Here is a 21361-nt window from a genome sequence, read left to right as displayed (position 1 = left end):
ACACTTATTGATACCTATGTGACATTTTGAAAACTCTTATACAACATTTTAGAAGGTTTCAGAATATTAAGGACGTGTTCCACAAATTCACAATTTTAAACTTACGGTCGTTTCTGTGTAATTATAAAAGTTAAGGGGCTTTTTTGTAATTCACATAATCTTAATCCCGAACAAGGTTTTAGCAAAGTAACTGAGATTTGGGTATGAACCCTAAGAATCTTTGGGAAAATGATTGATTCAAGCGCACAATAAGCCTTAATTTCAGGTAAAGTTTCATACTTGGAACAGTAATGCTTACTTGTTTGATAGACGCGTTGAGAATTTTGTCATAGTTCTGCGTTTGATTGTGACTTTCATCTGTTTCTACTTTGTTGTTAGGTTGCGATGTTATTGTGCAGAGTTCAGAAAAGAGTTCATAAACAGTTGAATATGATTTCACATTTCAACAATTATATAGCTTTAACCCCGATTCATCGTCAAAACCAAGGTCAAAGGTCCGACCTTTCACGAGTTTCGTTTACGATGCGGAGTTTTCAGGTTGAAAGCTGTGTGCGTAAGGTTAAATCTGAGTTACAGCAGCACTCTTCTCAGTTACCCACTAGGTTTTTCGTTAATCCAGTTCCAAGGGTTAGTAGGAATCAAGCTCAAGAAGCACTTTTTGACTACTTGCATTATACTAGAAGCTTTACTTTTACTGATGCAGAGCATATAAGCAAGAACTCTCCGTGTTTTATGTCGTCTTTGTTGTCCAAGATTGATGATAACCACAAGGATGTATCCAAAGGGTTGACTAAATTCCTTAGGTACAATCCCATAAACGAGTTTGAGCCGTTTTTCGAGAGTTTGGGTTTGTGTCCTTATGAGTTTGAACCGTTTCTTCCACAGAAGCTAATGTATTTGAGTGATGATGGTATCATGTTTGAGAACTTCCATGCTCTTTGCAACTATGGGATCCCGCGTGGTAAGATTGGCCGTATGTATAAAGAAGCGAGGGAGATTTTTAGATATGAGTCTGGTTTGTTGGCGTCGAAACTCAGTGATTATGAAAATTTGGGTCTTAGCAAGGCTACAGTTATCAAGTTAGTTACTAGTTGCCCTTCACTGCTGGTTGGTGGGATTGATGCTGAATTGTCTTCTGTGGTTGATAAGTTGAAAGGCTTACAAGTAGGATGTGATTGGCTTGGGAGATACTTGTCTGACCGGAAAACTTATAGGTGGCGCAGAATTCTGGAGACAATAGAGTTTCTTGATAAAGTGGGATGTAAAGATGAGAAGTTGAGTAGTCTTTTGAAAACGTATCCAGCTTTGGTGATGGAAGGCTCCGGTAAGAAATTCTATGTTCTGTTTGGTAGGTTGTTTAAGGCGGGGCTTCAAGTGAATGAGATCTATAGGCTATTTATAGACAACCCAGAGATGTTGTCAGACAGATGCGTAAAAAATATTCAGAAGGCGTTGGATTTCTTGATTGCTATTAGAATGGAAACGCAGTTCATCACAAAGATTATGCAGAGTCACATGGAGCTTATTGGTTCATGCTCTTTGCAAGCACCTAGAACTGCTTGTCTTAGTTTGAACGTTAGACAAGAAGAGCTATGTGAGATCTTGAAGAAAGAGCCTTTGAGATTGTTCAGTTTTGTTTCTACAACGAAGCAGAGAAAAAGCAAACCTCTTTCGGAAGATTCGAGGAAATATTCAGAGAAGACAGCGTTTTTGTTGAGGTTAGGGTATTTAGAAAACTCGGATGAGATGGTGAAGGCTCTAAAACAGTTTCGAGGGAGGGGAGATCAGCTGCAGGAGAGATTTAATTGCCTTGTGAAAGCCGGTTTAAACCATAATGTGGTTACTGAAATTATCAGGCATGCTCCGATGATACTTAACTTGTCTAAAGATGTGATAGAGAAAAAGATACATTCCTTAACTGAACTTCTTGGCTATCCAATTGAATCCCTGGTAAAGTTCCCGGCATATCTGTGTTATGATATGCAGAGAATACATCACAGGTTCTCTATGTATTTATGGTTGAGGGAAAGAGATGCAGCAAAGCCAATGCTGTCACCAAGCACTATTCTCACTTGCGGTGATGCCCGGTTTGTCAAGTATTTTGTCAATGTCCACCCTGAAGGTCCAGCCATTTGGGAAAGTATAAAACAATCATCTACCTGAAGTGAAGTTTATTGGCCTTATATCTTGAATTTAGTACGACTGAGACACTGAAGGATGTGCTGATGCAACGCTACAGGTGTGAATTGCCAACTAATGAAACAAATAGAAGGGATTGGAGAATGCATGAAGAGTAGAGATTCATTAGTGTTAGCCGATCCTTGTGAAAGAGCGACAAGTGTCTGCTGAGTTACAGATTGATGCATATCTAAAATGCTAGTTCAAAGCTACCCCTGTACTGCTTGAATTCATTGGAAGTGTTGCGTATACAGTACTGGAGAAGATGTGCAGCCTTTTTCCTGAACCGTCTCTGCAACAGCTGTCCTGTAAACGGATAAACACACCAAACATTCTTGAAGTAAACAGTACTGATAGTGGTGTGTTACAATTTTTGCTGACACATCTCTTATCTTAGGCTCTTACCTGTGAGTCTGTGGCTCAGATGCGCTTTAGCAACAGCGATATATAAATGTAACTTGTGGAATTGGCTGCTTCAGTTCAGATTAAGGAAAGCAAATTGTTTGCAGTTTGATAAATACATTTCAAATATTCACAAAACTCAAAACCAATTGGATCTAGTACGTTTCTTTTAAAATGATAGCAATATTAAGAACAAAGACTTTTTATTGCCTAAAAAAAGGAACAGAGAGACTCTTATTTAAGTTTTTTAATCCACTTTCTCAAGTAGATTTTTCATAACTTAGGCCGTTGCAATATAGTTTGTATAGAGGTCTGTCATGTGAATTTTCAATTTACATGAATCGTACATTTCATATGGTACATATCCCAAAACTTAAAAGGAAGATAACCAAGGATGTTTTGAACTAAGAGTGCAAGACCCTTAGGGACACACTATTCATTGTTGTAATGCAATTGAATATCTCCACCAAGAAGGAATTTAGAACACTACCGATCGAGCATATGGTATAGAATTAGTATAGAATAGAGGTTTTTGTAACTTGTGTTGTGTAACTAATAATGTTCTTCACTACAGGTTTAAAGGAAAACAAAATTCTTTTGTTACAACTGAAGAGGTATATTCCAAATATCACAGTTTTCCTGACTAAAGAAGCAAGCAAAAGGTTCTGAAGTAGTTGGAAGGTTTTGGGGAGCATCCTAGTTCTGGTTTATACATTTTCAAAAATCCAAACCCTTAAATATAAACCAAACCTAAAGCATGTGTATAAATAAACATGTATGCCAAAATGGGGGTTTTAATCTTTTTCTAAATCAACCTATAAAATAGCTAAGTTCTTCCCAAGGAACTACCTATAAAATAGTTCATATGGGACAGACAGATATTATGTTGAGTTCTCTAAGACCTCTCTAAGAGAAGAATCTGGTGATGAATCAGATAGACAAGACCGCGCAATCTTGTCTTTGCTATACGCTTTTTTGACATCGTTCTTCAGCTCGTTATATCTCATCCTCTTCTGTCTTCTCTCTTTCACAGAGCCTTTCTCCGGATGCGACATATCTGGGATGTCTTCGTCCATATACTCTTCCATGTACTTATCAAGAACCTCAGAACAAGATGGGAAATACCTCCGACCTGTCTCAACTGCGTTGTTGAACAGTTTTGAATTGAATCAGTTAATCTGATGTTCAGAGAATATGAGTTGAAGAAAAATTGAAAGTAAAAGTTCCTTAGTAAGCATTTACCTGTTTTCATGAGTGCTTCCATACGTGTAAGCATTCTTTTCGTTTGCACATAAGGCGTTTCATTTAAATCGACTTGACCCAAGTTTCCAGTTGTAACATTTGATGGAGGTGGAAAAACAAGACCTGTGCATTCGCTTGTCCCTTCAACATTAGCAAAGTCCATAGCCACATCAGCTTCTGCTGGGAAGAACAACTGAGCAAGTCCCACTGCAATAATAACACATACAAGAATGTTAATAACCAGTCATTAAACCTTAAACTATGAGATATATATACATATCGAGTGAGTCAATCAATACCTCGCTTTTCTAAGTATAACAACCTCATTTGGAGATCCTCAGGCATAGAATGGGAACAAGTGGGTGTATCCCCACTAACCAACGGATTCCTTCTAATCTCCCTTTCCAAGATGTCAATACATAAGCGGTCTTTACTAGGTTCTTTCCTTGAGTTTTTGGTATGATAATCTTTTGGCATAGTGAGTCTCCTACATATATTAACAGCACTGCGTCCATCAAACGTGAAATCCGAAGCATTAGCTCCCTTTTGAATAAGTGATATGATAATCGTTGGCTCTCTACGCATAGCAGCAAAATGAAGAACCGTATACCCCCGGGAATTTCTGAAATTCACATCAGCCATGTTTAGATCAAGAACCTCGGTCACAACTTTCGGATCACTGTAAGCCACTGCATAATGCAGACCATTGGCTTGGTCTAGTGTTATATCTGACTCAGTCAAAAGAAGCTTCACGAGTTCCAAATCATCTGAATCCAATGCCTTGAGTACTTTTCCGGTTCTCTCTAGCGTTTTATCCACCACCTCGGGGATGTTCATGGACTTAACTCGAAGCTGTTTGATCTTTTCTGATACTTCGGAAGGAAGCTCCTTCTCGATACAGAATCTGTCTAAATCTGATCTCGCCACTCTCTCTATGCATTGATCAAGAAGCTGAGTCAAATCACAATGAAACGCAACTAAGAGGATCGGTATAACATTCTCGACTAGTGACTTCTCAACATAGTTACAAAGCCTCCGCTGCAGACACATTAACACACACAACATCAGAATCTTATTGAATACAATAACAGATATATATAATAACCAAATGATCTCAGACCTGCAACGATGACACCAGCTCTGGCATTTGAAACACATACGAAGCATACATCAACTCAACAGCAAAATCAATGGCGGGTTTACAAGAATCATGAGCACAAACTGTATCAACACAAGTAGAAACCTCGACAGGAAAAGACTTCAACCTCCCAGTATAGATATAGTGTAAGAAATGCAGAAACGCCTCGCGTTTCACATTTCCATAAGGCAACAGATCTTTCATCTGATACTTTGGTTTCTTCTCACTCTTTACACTACTCTCTTTATCTTTCTTGAACAGATCAAGAAAAAACTTGCTCCTAGCAGCTAAGAGGCATCTATGAACACTCACAGGGTTAGCTTCTTCTTCAATGATGATCTCTGCGTCAGTATAATCACAATCAGGGTTAGTGAGAAGCTGCTCCAAGTTAGAGCTGAGCTTGATTAAACTCACAGCTTCAAGATTTGTAGCTGCGTGATGATTTGTTGTAAGAAGAGGAAGAGGATTGGATAAGTGAGAAGATGTGAAACTTATAGATGAAGATGGCTCCATTGCAGTTGCAGCCATTGTTTCCCCCTTCAGATTATATCACTCAAAGTCTCTGTTTTTAACATTCAAATCCCCAGGAAGACAAAACCCCTAAATCTAAACCCAATGACAAGAATCAATAGAACAGTAATTGGATCAAAACGTGTCTGTGGTCTTTTTGAATTTTGAGGTATGAACAATACAGAGAAAGATCATAGATATGAAATTAACCAAGCCCTGAAGAAAAAGATCCGAACTTTACGAAAGAGCATTCAATGTTTCCAATGAATCAATGTGAAGAACAGAGTCAAAGTGAAAAGAAAAAGACTATCTTTGAGAAATGCTTCATAAAGTCAACGAAAATGGCGGATGAGGAAAAAAAAAACAAACAACCTAACTGAATCTTGAAACATTAAGGGAAAGAGCTGAATGAATGGGTAGTCTTCAAAATCATAGCTTGATATCTTGAGAATAAGAAGAAGACGATCTCAGAACAAATAGGAGAAACAAAAAAATCAGAGGGTATCTCTAAAGCTTAAGGTGAGAAATAACAAGACTGACTGGTCTCCCTATGTTAACAAAACAAAACAAGAACTCACTAATTTCTTGATTATAAACTATTCTAATAACGTGTCAATAATGAAAAGAGAGAGCCTAAAGAAAGACCAAATTTTTTTTATTTTTTTTTTCGCACAAAAAGAACGACCAAATAAAATAGTAAAAGTCTTTCGATAACAAATTTCACAAAAGAGCCAAATTCATCTCTCTAAATTTCCATGACGATACAAAAACCGTAAGCAGTGTCGTCAGCAGTTGAGGACGACTTGAGTTGGGGTGAAGTGGGTCGATGGCGTCTTAAAGTAACGTCAGCTTTGAAAAATATAACACAAATTGAAAAGTAGATTGATAAGTACTAAAGNAAAAAAAAAAAAAAAAAAAAAAAAAAAAAAAAAAAAGTCTATTTGAAGAGTTTGCTGTATTCTATTAGAAGAACATGAATAATAATAATTGAATATATGTATCACACTATATATGATGAATTGATGATAACCAAATTCATTTTGATTAGTTTTTGAAAGACAATTGTTTTATTTTTAATGATGTTACCTGACAGATCGTCTATGCTCAAATGGACTGACTCTGAGGGAGGATTTTGGAGAGATTTGAAGGGTTTGGAAGGACTGCCTAATTTACGAAAAAGTTATCTTTGTGTTAGATTGGTGAGTTATGGTAGAAAGATTGTGGTCAGCTGGGAGGAAGATGTGCGTTCTAGTGGTGATTCTAGTAAGAAGAAGATGATTTGGTGTGCCGAGATCGTACTTAAAAGACACAACGGGCAAGAGATGTTTGGGAAGGTTATGTGGTGTGACGTTGGGCTGACAGTCCCCAAGTCATCTCCATTCCGAAAACTTCTTGTTGCTACTATTTGATGAGTCAACATATGTGCCATTGCTTTGGCATGGTAATATCATTTTGTATGTTCACTTAAAACAACTGCAATATATCTCTTCTCAGCTTTTTAGGTGCTGCTCTGTTAGAAGCTTCACTCTGAACACATGTGAACATCCGGTTCACAAACCTGATTTCGTAGGCTTAAGTGTTTTTAATTAGCCTTTACGTTAAAAGACATAAACACCAAAAATAAGAACATATAAGTCCGTCAGGACGTTAACCTTTCTTGCAGGATTTGTAGAATGATCAAACTCTTTTCATTATAATTGTAATTAGTTTCATTACAATTCGTTTTTTGAGTTCATCAAGAATCTAAAAACCCCCCTCCCAACAATATCTTTCGAGAGCGAGATACTCTCGTTTGGCCTCTCAGAATCAAACCAAACCGAATCCTCAAAGCTATTAAATTACCAATTCTACTCCTTTCACTGGCTATTATACTCTTCATAGTAATCATCACTTATAACAGACACAAACCTCTCAAGCCAAGGAAGCTGATGAAGATCTTTCATTGCGGCTTCAACATACGATGACTCTGTACATGGAGGTGGGGACTGATAAGAAGTATGGTGATCACTGAGACTAAACCCTCCACCTGCTAAGAACCTTTGGATCAAAGCAAGCTGAGATCTTTCTTGCTCAGAGTACGCGTCCATTACAGTTGGAATTGTGCTAAATGTGTCCCAAGGCCATTGCTCAACTTCTTGGATTGTGTTTTCCTCTACTGAGTTTTCTTGATCTTCTTCGTCATCGTCCCAAAAGGCGCATGTGCAACTTTGTTGCCCTTCTCTGTACTCTGCTCCACACGAGTAGCAAAACTCGTGCCCGCACCTGCGAAAAACACAGAGAGTTTTTGACATTTGCATGAGTAAGAATCACAAAGCAAAGAACCTAACTTTGGAGGTTCAAATATGTGTAGATACGGAAACAAATGTGTAGCCATAGAAATATATGTGTGTCTTACCGGCAAGTCATGTGGTTGCAGCCTTGAGCAAGCTCAATCATTATACGGCATTGCTGACACCGTCTCCACCTCTTATACCTGGCCAAGCGATGCAACGTAATATCATCTGGATATCTTTCATCAACAGGAAGAATCTGAAACTCTTCACAGCTCATAGAAGCATGCCAAGGAACACCACAGTCCACACACACAAACCTCTCACAGACCGGACACTCCACACAGCAGCTATTCTCTGACTCATGAGTAGACGAGCTTGAGCTTGCCCTTCCTGAAGATGGACATTCTTGCGGGTCCAAGAGAAAAGAGCAATTGGGATATGGGCAGTAAATCTTGCCATTGTTCTTACTACGCACATTTGCTTCTTCAAATAATTTGAAAGTAGCAACGGGCAGAAACGATTTGCATTCCATGACTGAGAGATAATGCTTGCATTGCACTTGAGGACACCTGATGGGAACTTCTGAAGACTGTACTTTCCCTTCGACGTATGTTTTCATGCAGTGGGAACAGAATTTGTGACTGCACTTCAATGTTAGCATCATCTCAGACTGACGGTCTTCACAGCAGATCGAGCAGTTCTCGGTTGGTTTATCCTCATCGAGGTTCGAAGAAACGATTCCTACCGCCACTTGAGCCAAGCTTAGAGCTTCATCAAGATCACAGAAAGGAGCAAGCTTTAGAACAAACCCATCAAGGTTACTTGTTTTCTCCAGTACCCTTTCTCTCAGAGCTACCAAAAGAGGGATCTCAAGCTGCTCCTCACGAGTTACCTGCAAAGCCAATTCATATAAAAACATGAGCTCAAACATACAAAGAGATACCAAACCATTTGATGTGAAAGCACGTCTCTTCAACAAGCTAGAAAGAAAAGAGACTTTACCTGATTAAAGAGCAATTCGGAGTCGGTTACAGCAACCACAGAGCGTATATTATTCTGTAAAGCTACTTCAAGACCATCCATCAAAGCTAAATAGTTAGCTACAGACTCTTCAACATAAAACTCCAACTTCTTCTGAACTTGAATCAACTCAAAATCTCCTCTTCTCTCCAACACAACACCAATTCCAGAATAACCAGAACCTGAATCTCCTCTTTCAGATATCGAAACTCCTTTAAAGAACATCTTAACAGAGAAGTCATCATCAAGTTCATCTTTTTTCTCCTCCTCTGCTACTTTACCTGAGTCATCATCACTCTCCTTTAACCAAACTTCTTCATCACCACAACAGCTTCTAAACTCCTCCTCATCTCCTAAGTGATTCAATGGAAGAAGCTCCTCACATTCACAAGAAACTTCTTGGTTTTCCATGTTTGGTAAACAAACCAACTAAACTACAAAAGGTAGAAACTTTATTAACTTAGCAACAAACTAAAAGAAACCCAAATCGGATCTGCATCATCTAATCTCAATTCTACCATATACAGAGAAACGAAAGGAGAAGAAAAAAGAATGAACAGATCACTAAAACAGCTAATCTTAACGAAGTTTTACATCAACAGATCAGCATAAATCAGAGAAAATTATAAAAGAAACAGCTCGATTTGTAGTTGACCCACTAACACCAACCAGACCCTCTCAATTATTACATACGTTTTTAAGAGAGAAACCAAAAAAAAAAAAAAAAAAAAAGCTAATTTAATTTAGAAGATTTACTAATAAAACAAGATCGGCTGAAATTAAAGTGAATCATTGACCAAGAACATTAAAAATCCAGAAGGTTTCTTACCAGTGGAGGGGAGATTCACACTTCGAAAACACTAAGCAAAGCTAACATCTTTAAAATCTCAGTTTTTATTTTCTCGACGAAAAAAATAAAAAAGCAAAGTTTACTTTTTTTTGCATTGTTTTGGATTTTTCAACTGAGATTTGTGGAGAGAAAGAGAAGGCGAAGAAGAAGAAGAATCATCGGTTGTTTTCTGAGTTTTTGTTCTCTCCTTCTTCGAATGGCGTAAGAGAAAAGTTTTGCTTTTTTTGTTTCTTTCTTTATTCTCTCTCTTTTTTTAATTTTTCTATTTTTTTTTTCTGGGGTTTTTGGCTTCACTTTGCTGTCATTCTCGTACTGTATTGTAAGTTTTTACATTTTTTCCACAATGAAGTATCTCTTAATCCAATAAGTATTTTATTTATTAAAGTATATAATTAGGAATTTTAATAATTGAACCTGTAATCGAATTGGATTAGAAGTCTCTGAGCATGAAGAATTACAGCTTAAGATATCAAAGTAAGCACATGGCCTTTGTCTCCTCTCATTAGAGAAATTAAAAAAAAAAGCTGTAGTAACTTCATTTTATTTATTTATATTCCTTTTCTGACTTTTATCATCCAATAGTTATATTCCTTTCAATAAAGATAAGCAAAAAAGGAAGTACAAAAATGAAAATTTTTAAAATAATTATATTTGCTGCAAGAGAAGACACTAAAGGACAGTTGTGGCAGCAAACAAGTTTGAAAATGGAGACAGCAATCATTAGCTTAATTATTTAAATTCAAATGGGAACTGTGGACTTAGCTTTATAACAGTGTTGTGTTATGGTGGCCTATGAAGAAACACTATTTAACCGAGGCAAATCAAACAAAACTGATATATTTTACTATATAATCAACTAAATAAATAGCACAGAAGAGAAATTATGAATGAAAACTAGAGTAATCAATCTCTATCATTTTTTACTTTTCAATGTGCAAGCAATTTTCTTCTGAGGGGTGGTGCCATGTGAAAGATGCAATATATGGGCCTACTGAGACAAACCAATGTGGCCCAATATCAATAGATGAGCTGCTCAGATAGATATATTCTATGACTCGGCGTACTAGAATTTGTACCCGCCTACTCGCGGGATTTTAAATTAAATTATTTCTTATCAATAGAAATTGTTGAGCCCAAAAATAACTATTCCAATTTTTGAATATAAATCTATATAAACACTAAACTTACTTTACTCAGTGATATACAACATATATATTTTTGTAGAATAATATTTCTTTGTTATATTTTTTTGCGATTTTACGTGGGATTTTAGTTAATATTTGTATAAATAAAAATCATTAAATATGAATATAATTTGAAGATTAAAAGATAAATCTATATAAATGCCGTACATATTTTACTAATCTATGGCAATGAATGGCGACGTCCACAAGTGCGGTTTTCAAGTATTCTCTTCGAAATCCGCGTTTGGTTACCAATCAACAAATATTGTAAATATTGAAAAGAAAAAAAAATACTGTTGCGTTTTTCAAAACAACGTATTAATGAATGGACCGCACATAATTTACATAACTACCTATTACCCAGCGGTTCAATGAATTCCACAGTAGATAAAGCAATAAAGTAAATTTTCTGATTTATTTAATATATTACTAATAATACAAGTTTAAAACCAGCACATATTTTAACAAATAACTGTAGATGTTTTTACTGTTAAAAAAAATTCTAGATGTCTTTTTAATATATATTGTTAATAATTCTTATAAATGACATATTTTTTTATGTGTTTTATTACTTTTTTATAAACCTTATTTCATTATTTCTTCTCAAGTTATAATATAATTAGTTTTTTTTTTGTAAACATAATATATTTTACTAAGTGAAAACAGATTTACATAAATTAAATAAACTACAGTCAATTATTTTATTAAAGTATGATTAATTAATTTCATACAAAATGTATTTACAATATATTTAAAAAATTCATGATTAACAACTGAAAAAAATTCTTATTAACAATACCGCTAATAGTTTTTTCACCAATCAAACATTATTGTGTACCGCTTATTCTGCATAAACCGAACTCGTCCCGCAAATATTTTTATCCCGCACGTACCGCAGTTGAACCGTACCGTACTATCAAATCGTTAGTTCCGTACTACTAAATCCGCTGTTACCATTCGGACTCTATATATAACATATATTGTCTAGTGTCATAATAATATTATCGACAATCATCTGACCTTTTATCTTTAAAACAGTTCATTCCATATTCATATCCCATGAAAATATAATTTTAAAAGTTCTTACGTCAATTTCGATCGTTGACCTAATTATAGAAACTATTTAAACATATAGATATCCTACATTTAAACAATTTTAGTGCTATGTAGCTACAATGAAGTTGTCCAAATGCATCATCTGCCATAATAGAATTTCCGACTAAGTTAAGAATGCTTAAATGATGAAACATTAAAAACCCACAATGAATATCTATTTACTTAATCCAAGTTACATATTTTTCTAAAATCTCATATGTTATTCGCAGATGTTAATTTTGTGATGCAACCCCAGTTTCATCTTCTAAAAAAACATAGTGTACTTTAAATATGTTGTTTTTGCCAATATTTTGGGTTAAAAACATTTGATAATATATATATATATATATATATGTTATATATCATGTTAGAAAATTGTAGCTCCAGTTGATAATATACCTTATGAGATACGCTACACAAATCACATGTCACTTTTTGTAATGGCTTACATATTATATTTTCTATATTTCCTGACCATTGATTTAATTTTTTAGATAGATTATTTTTTCAAAATTGTTTTTCATAGTTTTCCAAAAAAAAATATGCCGCTTACAATGTCTTTGTTTTAGATTAAAACTTTTAAGTTAAGTTAAGTTAAGTAATTAATCTTTTCTTTATTATAAGTAAAATTTAATAATAAATCTTTATGGTATATGTTTCTTAGAAACTAATGTTTCACTTCAATTTTATTTACATGTTTAGATTTTAATAAATACAATTACATAACTTATTTTTTTACTCCACCATGCATTAAAATCTTACTTACATTCTAAAACTCATTAACCCATTCTAAATTTTGGAATATAATCATTTTTTGGTTATAACTTTAATAATAACATTATTACTAAAACAAATTTATAGTATTATTTTTATTATTTTCAAATTTTCATTTAATTTTCTTAATTTATTCTTAGATAGTTCTTATTTTATTATATACTAAAAATTATATTATTGTTTATACTATTTTAAAATTTAATTAATTTTAGTTAATTCACTATTTGTTTATTTTTTTACTATTATTAATTATAAGTAATAAATATGCAATGAATGAATATTAAAAATAGTATTTTTTTATGCAAAAAAAAAATTAAGTGGATGCTGATGTGGAGGAAGGAGAAGTGAGCAAAGTTAACTTTATATATATAGAGTAGGTAACAACTCACACTATGTGCAGGATAAATCGATTTAAAGAAAATTATCACAAGTAAAATTATTATCCTAAAACCAATATCTGTTTGTGTCACGCATAATATGTAACTTAAGTTTTTTTATTTATTTATTCAAAGCTGTGTTTTTTCATTAAAAAATACGTTTCACCTGTGAAATCTTTGAATGTGTAATAGCTTTTATGGTAAAGGAAATATTGATAAAGTGTTACTATTTATTGCAACATGTCTTTTGTGTGGTTTAAAAATCAAATTCATATCTTCTTATGTTTTATTTTGTAATCATAACAATTTTGCATGTTTCTTATGTAACCATAACAACATATACTAAATTACTCGGTAGTTTAACTATTCAATTTTATTATATGTTAGTAACAATCGGATTCTAAACTATATTTTTTGAAGATAATCTAATTTATTGCTTTAATATTTTTGATTCTATTTAAATCTTTTGAGTTAGTCGATTTTGTTAATATTTTCTATAAATGAAAGATTATTACCAAAAAAGCCATTATGAAAAATTAATGAAATTCAAAAATCAACGTATTCGTGTAAGAATATATTTCACCTGTGAAATATGTGAACGTGGTAAAGAAAATATTTAAAAAATGTTACAATTTATGGCAATATATATTTTGTGTATTTTAAAAATCAAATTTATATTTATGGTTTGTCGAGTAACTATAACAATTTTATATAATCTAATAATCACTCATTTTAAATATATTATGAATTTTTTGTGGGTACTAAGTTTATTTATAATGATAAGGGTTATTGTCTCATTCATTTTTAATAGCACATAAATGAATATAAAATTAGAACGAATATTCCTATTCGGTTATCAATATTTCCATTTTTAAGAAATAATCACACTAAATGTTGAGATTAATTAGTTTACATACTTAGATATATATAAAAATAATCACACATCATGATATCCCCTAATTTGTTGTCATTTTTAATAAATATAAATCTATATTTATTGGGAATTAATTTTTTTTTAATGAGTTAGAGATATTTCAGGGGTAATATACTTCTTTTTATAATCCATTTTAATAACTATTGAAAGCTTGTTATTTAAATTATTATGGTAATAATACTAACATAAAAAATAATATTTTGTTTTTATATGATTATGTTAATAAGTTATATGTTTAATTAGTTATATGTTCTTTACTTTTATTAACTTTATATTAATTGATATGTTTTTATAGCCTTTTTAGAATATTTTACTTATATTGATTTTAAAAAATCAATATTTATATTAATTTTAAGAAATCAATATTATTTTAACTTGTATATTTGTAAGTAAATTTTAGTGAATTTTTACTTTACTATTAAATTTGTGTGAGAAATGATGACATATCTAATTATTATTCAATTAATTGTTTTTAAAATTAATATAGTGGCATAGATCTATAATTAATTAGAAAATTTAAGAGTATTTTGCTAAAAAATATCTTGATGTCTCTGGCGGCGACACATCAGTTTTTTCTCAAAAGTGATTCTCTATAAATATAAAGGAGATGTATAATTTGACATGTGTTTGACCAAAACATACCATATCTCCATTCTATAAAAGCAGTTCCACAATAGCTCAATCAGCCTTAGATACCAACCATATCCTTATCAACTTTTGTAATAGATAATTACATGGAGAAAAAAACAATGAAGTTTGCTTTCGTTATTTTCTTGATTGTTACATCTGGTTAGTTTCATATTTCATATATGTTTGAAAAGTACATGTTTATGTTTATGTTTATAATTCATAAGAAAAAATATGGTTTGTTTTGTAGTGATGACTATCGTAACATTTCGGGGTGTTGAAGCAACACGAAATTTATTGCCTGTAAAAACTCCTCAGCTTGTTGTGCATCATGAAGCTTCACCGCATATGGTGGATCTACAAAATATTACCTGCGATAAAAAGTGTCATATAACTTGTATGCATCGTCATTATATTTTAAAATGTTTCTGCGAATGCTAATTTTATATCATATTTTATCAAAATATCATATTTTATCAAATAAATAAATTGGGAATTAACTAATTATAAAAATTATTTAATATATATTGTGTACATCAACGTTACATTTGAGAGTTGTATGGTAAAAATTTAAACAAACAAGATGCAATTGATCTCTACTGCAATTATATATATATATTTTTAATGATATATTGGTTTGTTGTGATAAATTTTTTTTGTGTGTCGCTATATCACTAATTTCTTGTATATCTAATTCTCAACGTAATTGGAATGTTCAATGTATTGTTTGGTTTGAACATCATTTCATTATTTCTGCTTATTTAGTTTCACACAATAATATATGATAAACAAGCAGCACATGAAATAAAATACCACCCATGCTGAGTTTGAATGTCCGTCACTGTTGCGATGCATAGGAATTCTACCTCCTAATATATTACAAATACAAATTAGATAGGAATTGACCTGCAGATCAATTGGTGGCAACTTATCCTGTGGGAAGGTTGTTAAAGGGTAAGGACCAGGGTTCGAGGAACGCCTGGCGCACCAATAACCTACTGGTAGATTGGGATATCCACAATGATGGGTTAGGATTGATGTCCTGCAGGGCCAGCTTGGAGTCCGTTGGGACAGCTAGCGGGGGGCTAGCAGGGTCTACGGATGGTCCGTTGGGGCAGCTAGCAGTGAGGCTAGCGGGACGGGTAGTGCTAGCCTCACTACTCCTTAGGACTCTTAGAAAATACCAGTATATTGTCGACGAAAATGATGACAGACACGTCCAGAAACTCATGAAACACACTGTTCATCAATCTCATAAACGCTGTTGGTACGTTAGTCAACCCAAAAAGGCATCTCCACGAACTCATAATGCCCATACCTCATCCTGAAAGCCGTCTTTCTCACATCTGCCTCATCTATCGGTATCTGATGATAACCCGACGCCAGATCTACCTTAGAGAACCAAGTAGCACCCCTCAACTGATCCAACAACTCATCAATCCTAGGAAGAGGGTACTTGTTCTTCACAGTGACCCGGTTCAAACCCCGATAATCAATGCACAACCGGAAACTCCCATCCTTCTTCTTGACAAATAACACTTGTGCTCCCCACAATGATACACTAGGACAGATGAATCCATTACTCAACAGATCCTCTAGCTGCTTCTTCAGCTCTGCCAAACAAACACTCAAGTATGCCGACATCAACTCGAAGCCACCTGAATGTCAACCCTCTTGTTCGTCCAAGAACCTCTAGTAACTTGTCTCTTAGGGAAAACTTCCACAAGATAGATTAATCCAAAATTAGCTTTCCGCTTAGCTATTCTCCACAGCAAATCATCAATACGAGCGTAATAAAACAAACAAGTACCATACGTTCGCATATTCCGATTCACTGTATCAAATGCTTTGCAGACCGCCAACTTAACCTACTTGACTTGTTTCCCCCCAGCAAGCTTACCAAAACCTTAAATCTAGTAACCTTGTCCATCTCCAATGAACTTCATCCACCATCGTCGCAACGATTAGTTTATCCTGCCATGAAGGCTTCTCGTGAATCTTATGTACCTGGCAACCATGCCCTTACCGGCTCATATCTGCTGCAGCTCTCCTTCCCGGGACTCCAGCACCACCGGCCACTCAATCCTGGCACATCAGCCACACATTCTTGACCACTCCGGTCATAAAACCCTGGCCCACCGGCCAACATAATCCTAAAATCCAAGATTAAACCATCATCACTCTCGAGGTCTACATTCCGTCTTTATGTTCATACTCATGTTCTATACATTGCTTGCTCCCAACTCTTCCTCTCTAAGGTTGCAACCTTTGAGCCATACCGATCTCACTCTCAGACCAGTGTCTTCGAGTTATACCGTCTCACTCTTGGACCACAATCCTCAAGATTTCGGTATCAGGGGAACTACTCATCCCCTCAGGGGAACATCATCCCCTCTGCCACTCTCGGAGCCTTCAGCCCCTCGCGCTATCGGTATTCAGGGGAATTNATCAATGCACAACCGGAAACTCCCATCCTTCTTCTTGACAAATAACACTTGTGCTCCCCACAATGATACACTAGGACAGATGAATCCATTACTCAACAGATCCTCTAGCTGCTTCTTCAGCTCTGCCAAACAAACATTCAAGTATGCCGATATCAACTCGAAGCCACCTGAATNCTGTGGTCCGAGTATAACATTGCAATGTTACACCTGCCCACTAAACTTCAAGNCTGAATGTCAACCCTCTTGTTCGTCCAAGAACCTCTAGTAACTTGTCTCTTAGGGAAAACTTCCACAAGATAGATTAATCCAAAATTAGCTTTCCGCTTAGCTATTCTCCATAGCAAATCATTAATACGAGCGTAATAAAACAAACAAGTACCATACGTTCGCATATTCCGATTCACCGTATCAAATGCTTTGTAGACCGCTAACTTAATCTACTTGACTTGTTTCCCCCCAGCAAGCTTACCAAAACCTTAAATCTAGTAACCCTGTCCATCTCTAATGAACTTCATCCACCATCGTCGCAACGATTAGTTTATCCTGCCATGAAGCTTCTCGTGAATCTTAGTACCTGGCAACCATGCCCTTACCGGCTCATAACTGCAGCAGCTCTCCTACCCGGGACTCCAGCACCACCAGCCACTCAATCCTGGCACATCAGCCACACATTCTTGACCACTCCGGTCATAAAACCCTGGCCCACCAGCCAACATAATCCTAAAATCCAAGATTAAACCATCATCACTCTCGAGGTCTACATTCCGTCTTTATGTTCATACTCATGTTCTATACATTGCTTGCTCCCAACTCTTCCTCTCTAAGGTTGCAACCTTTGAGCCATACCGATCTCACTCTCAGACCAGTGTCTTCGAGTTATACCGTCTCACTCTTGGACCACAATCCTCAAGATTTCGGTATCAGGGGAACTACTCATCCCCTCAGGGGAACATCATCCCCTCTGCCACTCTCGGAGCCTTCAGCCCCTCGCGCTATCGGTATTCAGGGGAATTACCATCCCCTTAGGAGCAACAATCCTTAACGACTATAAACATCTCTCGACACAAAGTACCTCCTGTGGTCCGAGTATAACATTGCAATGTTACACCTGCCCACTAAACTTCAAGTATCCAACTGGATTAACCCCCAAACAGAGAAATATCTGCTCCAACTGCATATGTCCACCTATCCGCCTCTCTAGGTCTGATACCCCTTGAGAATAATCTCATACCGGTCATCTACAACCGCTCCATCCTCTTAACATAAGGTGGAAAGTCCTCAACATCCGCAGCCCTCGGCTGCATCCCGCCACATGCGGCACAACTGGAGCCTACACTGTTACCCCTCTCGGTAACCGCTCCAACTGCACGCTAACAGATCCGCCAAGCGATCATCTCGAANACAAGTACCATACGTTCGCATATTCCGATTCACCGTATCAAATGCTTTGTAGACCGCTAACTTAATCTACTTGACTTGTTTCCCCCCAGCAAGCTTACCAAAACCTTAAATCTAGTAACCCTGTCCATCTCTAATGAACTTCATCCACCATCGTCGCAACGATTAGTTTATCCTGCCATGAAGCTTCTCGTGAATCTTAGTACCTGGCAACCATGCCCTTACCGGCTCATAACTGCAGCAGCTCTCCTACCCGGGACTCCAGCACCACCANACCTGCTGCAACCCCACACCTGGGTTCCTAGCACCCCCGGCACGCTCACTGGCTAACCCCCTCTGATCCCTCCTGATACGCTTGCAACCCTCTGACGTACCTCCTCGTGGAACTCTGGACCACACACTCGCTGGCCTCGGGACCCGCCCGACAATGACCACGACCACATCCCCGTCCATGACCAATCACTCAAACACCTTAACCACTGATCTTTCAAGAACAGAGGCTAACAAGCATAAAACAAATCAATACCACACAAAGAAACATAACAATAACTCACCGTGGAATCTCATTGAAGGCTCGAAGAGGATGTTCTAGGACTCCATGCCACACACAATTGAGTAACTCACATAATCAATCAAAGCATGCAATCCAAAACATCATAACAGAAACCTAGCGAACCCAAACCTAGAACCGTAAGGGCTCTGATACCAAAATGAAACGACCGACCTTTTTTTTTTAATAATAAATAATAAATAACATATATATAAATAAACTATAACTAGTGGTCCCATACCCACTAGCCACCTAACCACATTCACAATCGACAGCGGAATAACAAACCAATAAATATCCAATAAATCAATAACCAATAAAATAATAACCAGTATTAATTCCAATCACAAACTAATGATCCAAACAGCATAAATCAAATAACCATCAATCCTAAACAATGATCTAGGACTCAACTCTAACAACCTAACAGAAGCCAGACAACCAAGCGAACCACTAGAACATCCTCCTCTTCATCGCCTTGATTCCATGATCATACTTTGCCTTTACCTGCACCACAAACACATATTGAGATGCATGAGTATTTGATAAACACTCAGTGAGGCAATCCTCCCATCTACTGGGCTATACACACAGGCAACAATGATTCCAAAGTTCCAAACAAGCATCAAACAAAACACACAAACCAGGAAATCAACATCGTCTCGCTGGAAGGGAGGTGTCGACCGACACCAGCCAAGTGTCGACCGACACTGGCCTTGGTGTCGACCGACACTACCCCACAGTGTCGATCGATGCCCAATTTGCTGGTGTCGACCGACACCAAGTGGTGTCGATCGACACTTCCTCTGCAACTGCGATCCGCGCGAAGCCGAGAGTCAAATCTCACTCCCAAATCTCCTCCAAATCGTCCAATACTTGAAACCCAAGCCTTAAACATCCGTAGGAACCTGTATCAACCAATCCCAGCAAGAAAAACACACAAACAAGCAACAAACAAGCAAGAACAAGGGAAACAAAGGCTTAGATTAGTCATGGTCATGCACTCACCTCCTAAAATGAAAACCAATCGTTAACTCCCTCCAGTGAAAAGCTATCCCTAGACTTCATGAAGCTTCCCACAAAATTTCATCACGATCAGAACTCAGATGAAACCGCAATCGATCCTAAAACACCCGCTGGTCTCAATCCGCGTCTGAGAAGAAACGCCCCACCAAACTGCCGATATCTTTTACAATATTAACTCAAATTCACTTCTGTAAATAGGAGAGTGTACGAAAATCTCTTAGGTACAATCCTACCAAATATCAATACCTTTCAAAATGATTTGAGCAGTCGGATCCTCCTTCTCCCAAACCCTGACGATTCTGTTCCTTTTGCTTTGAACACTCAAGTTTGCTCTCCCTTCACCTCTTTCTCTTTGTTTCCAGCGGCTAGACAACAACAAAACACGACCTAGGTCGTTCTCCTACTTAAATATCACGGTTTAATGGTTCTCCTCAAACCAAACCGACCAAAAATCGATAATTAAATCGAACCGGTCGAACCGGAAAACAATCAGTGTCGATCGACACCTCCTGTGGTGTCGATCGACACCCTCACCAATTTACCAAAAATTGGTTTGCGGGTGTTACAATTCTCCTCCACCAATCTAGATTCGTCCTCGAATCTCGAACAACCATCATCCAAGGACTCCCGTGCAACCGTCTCCACGGCTGCACTCCTCCGACCGATCTACAGAATGTCACCTCTAGGCGATAGACTCGCGCTCCAGGCGTCATTTGCTCTCGACTTTTGGACTTTCCTTTACTCGTAGGCCTAAACATTGAGTTTTATTGGCTCCTCATCAGACTAAAGTCTGCATGCCAAATGTTGGCTCCTCATCGGGCCTAAACCCGCATGACATAATATATAAGGAAAAATCCAAACTCGTCTCTCGGGTCGTCATCCTACAGCGCGCCTCCGGACCGTCATCCGAAGTCGATATACAAATCNAACAGCCCGCCACAAAGGCCACACACGGCTAAACAGCCCGCCACAAAGGCCACACACGGCTAAACAGCCCGCCACAAAGGCCACACAATATCTAAAAAGACCGCCACACACGGCACACTGACTCGAAAGTCTGCCACTAAGGTNCCTACCAACCACATATCCCCTCACTGGAATACCTCATGACCACACAATGATCATATACATACCACAAGGGCCGCCACCAAGGCAAAACAAAATATCCTAAAGAGGACCGCCACCAAGGCCAAACAAAATGTCCTAAAGAGGACCGCCACCAAGGCCAAACAAATGTCCTAAAGAGGACCGCCACCAAGGCCAAACAAATGTCCTAAAGAGGACCGCCACCAAGGCCAAACAAATGTCCTAAAGAGGACCGCCACCAAGGCCAAAC

At 36.7% G+C, this 21361-nt stretch overlaps 3 protein-coding genes across 4 annotated transcripts; 1 reads left to right on the top strand and 2 right to left on the bottom strand.

The window, feature by feature from the left end:
- On the top strand, positions 176 to 2686 carry LOC104731591 (transcription termination factor MTEF18, mitochondrial-like). Its single transcript, XM_010451013.1, has 2 exons — positions 176 to 265; positions 379 to 2686. Exon 2 carries the CDS (start codon positions 385 to 387, stop codon positions 2161 to 2163), a length of 1779 nt encoding a protein of 592 aa, XP_010449315.1. The 5' UTR covers positions 176 to 265; positions 379 to 384; the 3' UTR covers positions 2164 to 2686.
- On the bottom strand, positions 3118 to 6121 carry LOC104731590 (regulatory protein NPR4-like). Its single transcript, XM_010451012.2, has 4 exons — positions 4943 to 6121; positions 4122 to 4860; positions 3823 to 4029; positions 3118 to 3721 (listed from the first exon to the last, which is right to left on the bottom strand). Exons 1-4 carry the CDS (start codon positions 5486 to 5488, stop codon positions 3462 to 3464), a joined length of 1752 nt encoding a protein of 583 aa, XP_010449314.1. The 5' UTR covers positions 5489 to 6121; the 3' UTR covers positions 3118 to 3461.
- On the bottom strand, positions 7136 to 9881 carry LOC104731589 (E3 ubiquitin-protein ligase dbl4). 2 transcript variants are annotated; one of them, XM_010451011.2, is made up of 4 exons: positions 9593 to 9881; positions 8746 to 9192; positions 7866 to 8635; positions 7136 to 7732 (listed from the first exon to the last, which is right to left on the bottom strand). In XM_010451011.2, the coding sequence occupies exons 2-4, from the start codon at positions 9172 to 9174 to the stop codon at positions 7327 to 7329; spliced, it is 1605 nt and encodes a 534-aa protein (XP_010449313.1). In that variant the 5' UTR covers positions 9175 to 9192; positions 9593 to 9881; the 3' UTR covers positions 7136 to 7326. The 2 variants fall into 2 exon arrangements, with proteins under 2 accessions (XP_010449313.1, XP_010449312.1); XM_010451010.2 differs by having other exon boundaries at positions 8746 to 9197; positions 9593 to 9880.

Source organism: Camelina sativa, chromosome 12, assembly GCF_000633955.1.
Source record: "Camelina sativa cultivar DH55 chromosome 12, Cs, whole genome shotgun sequence".
Lineage (NCBI taxonomy): Eukaryota > Viridiplantae > Streptophyta > Magnoliopsida > Brassicales > Brassicaceae > Camelina > Camelina sativa.
Note: the sequence above shows the minus strand (reverse complement) of the source record. Positions and strands in the feature narration are given on the sequence as shown.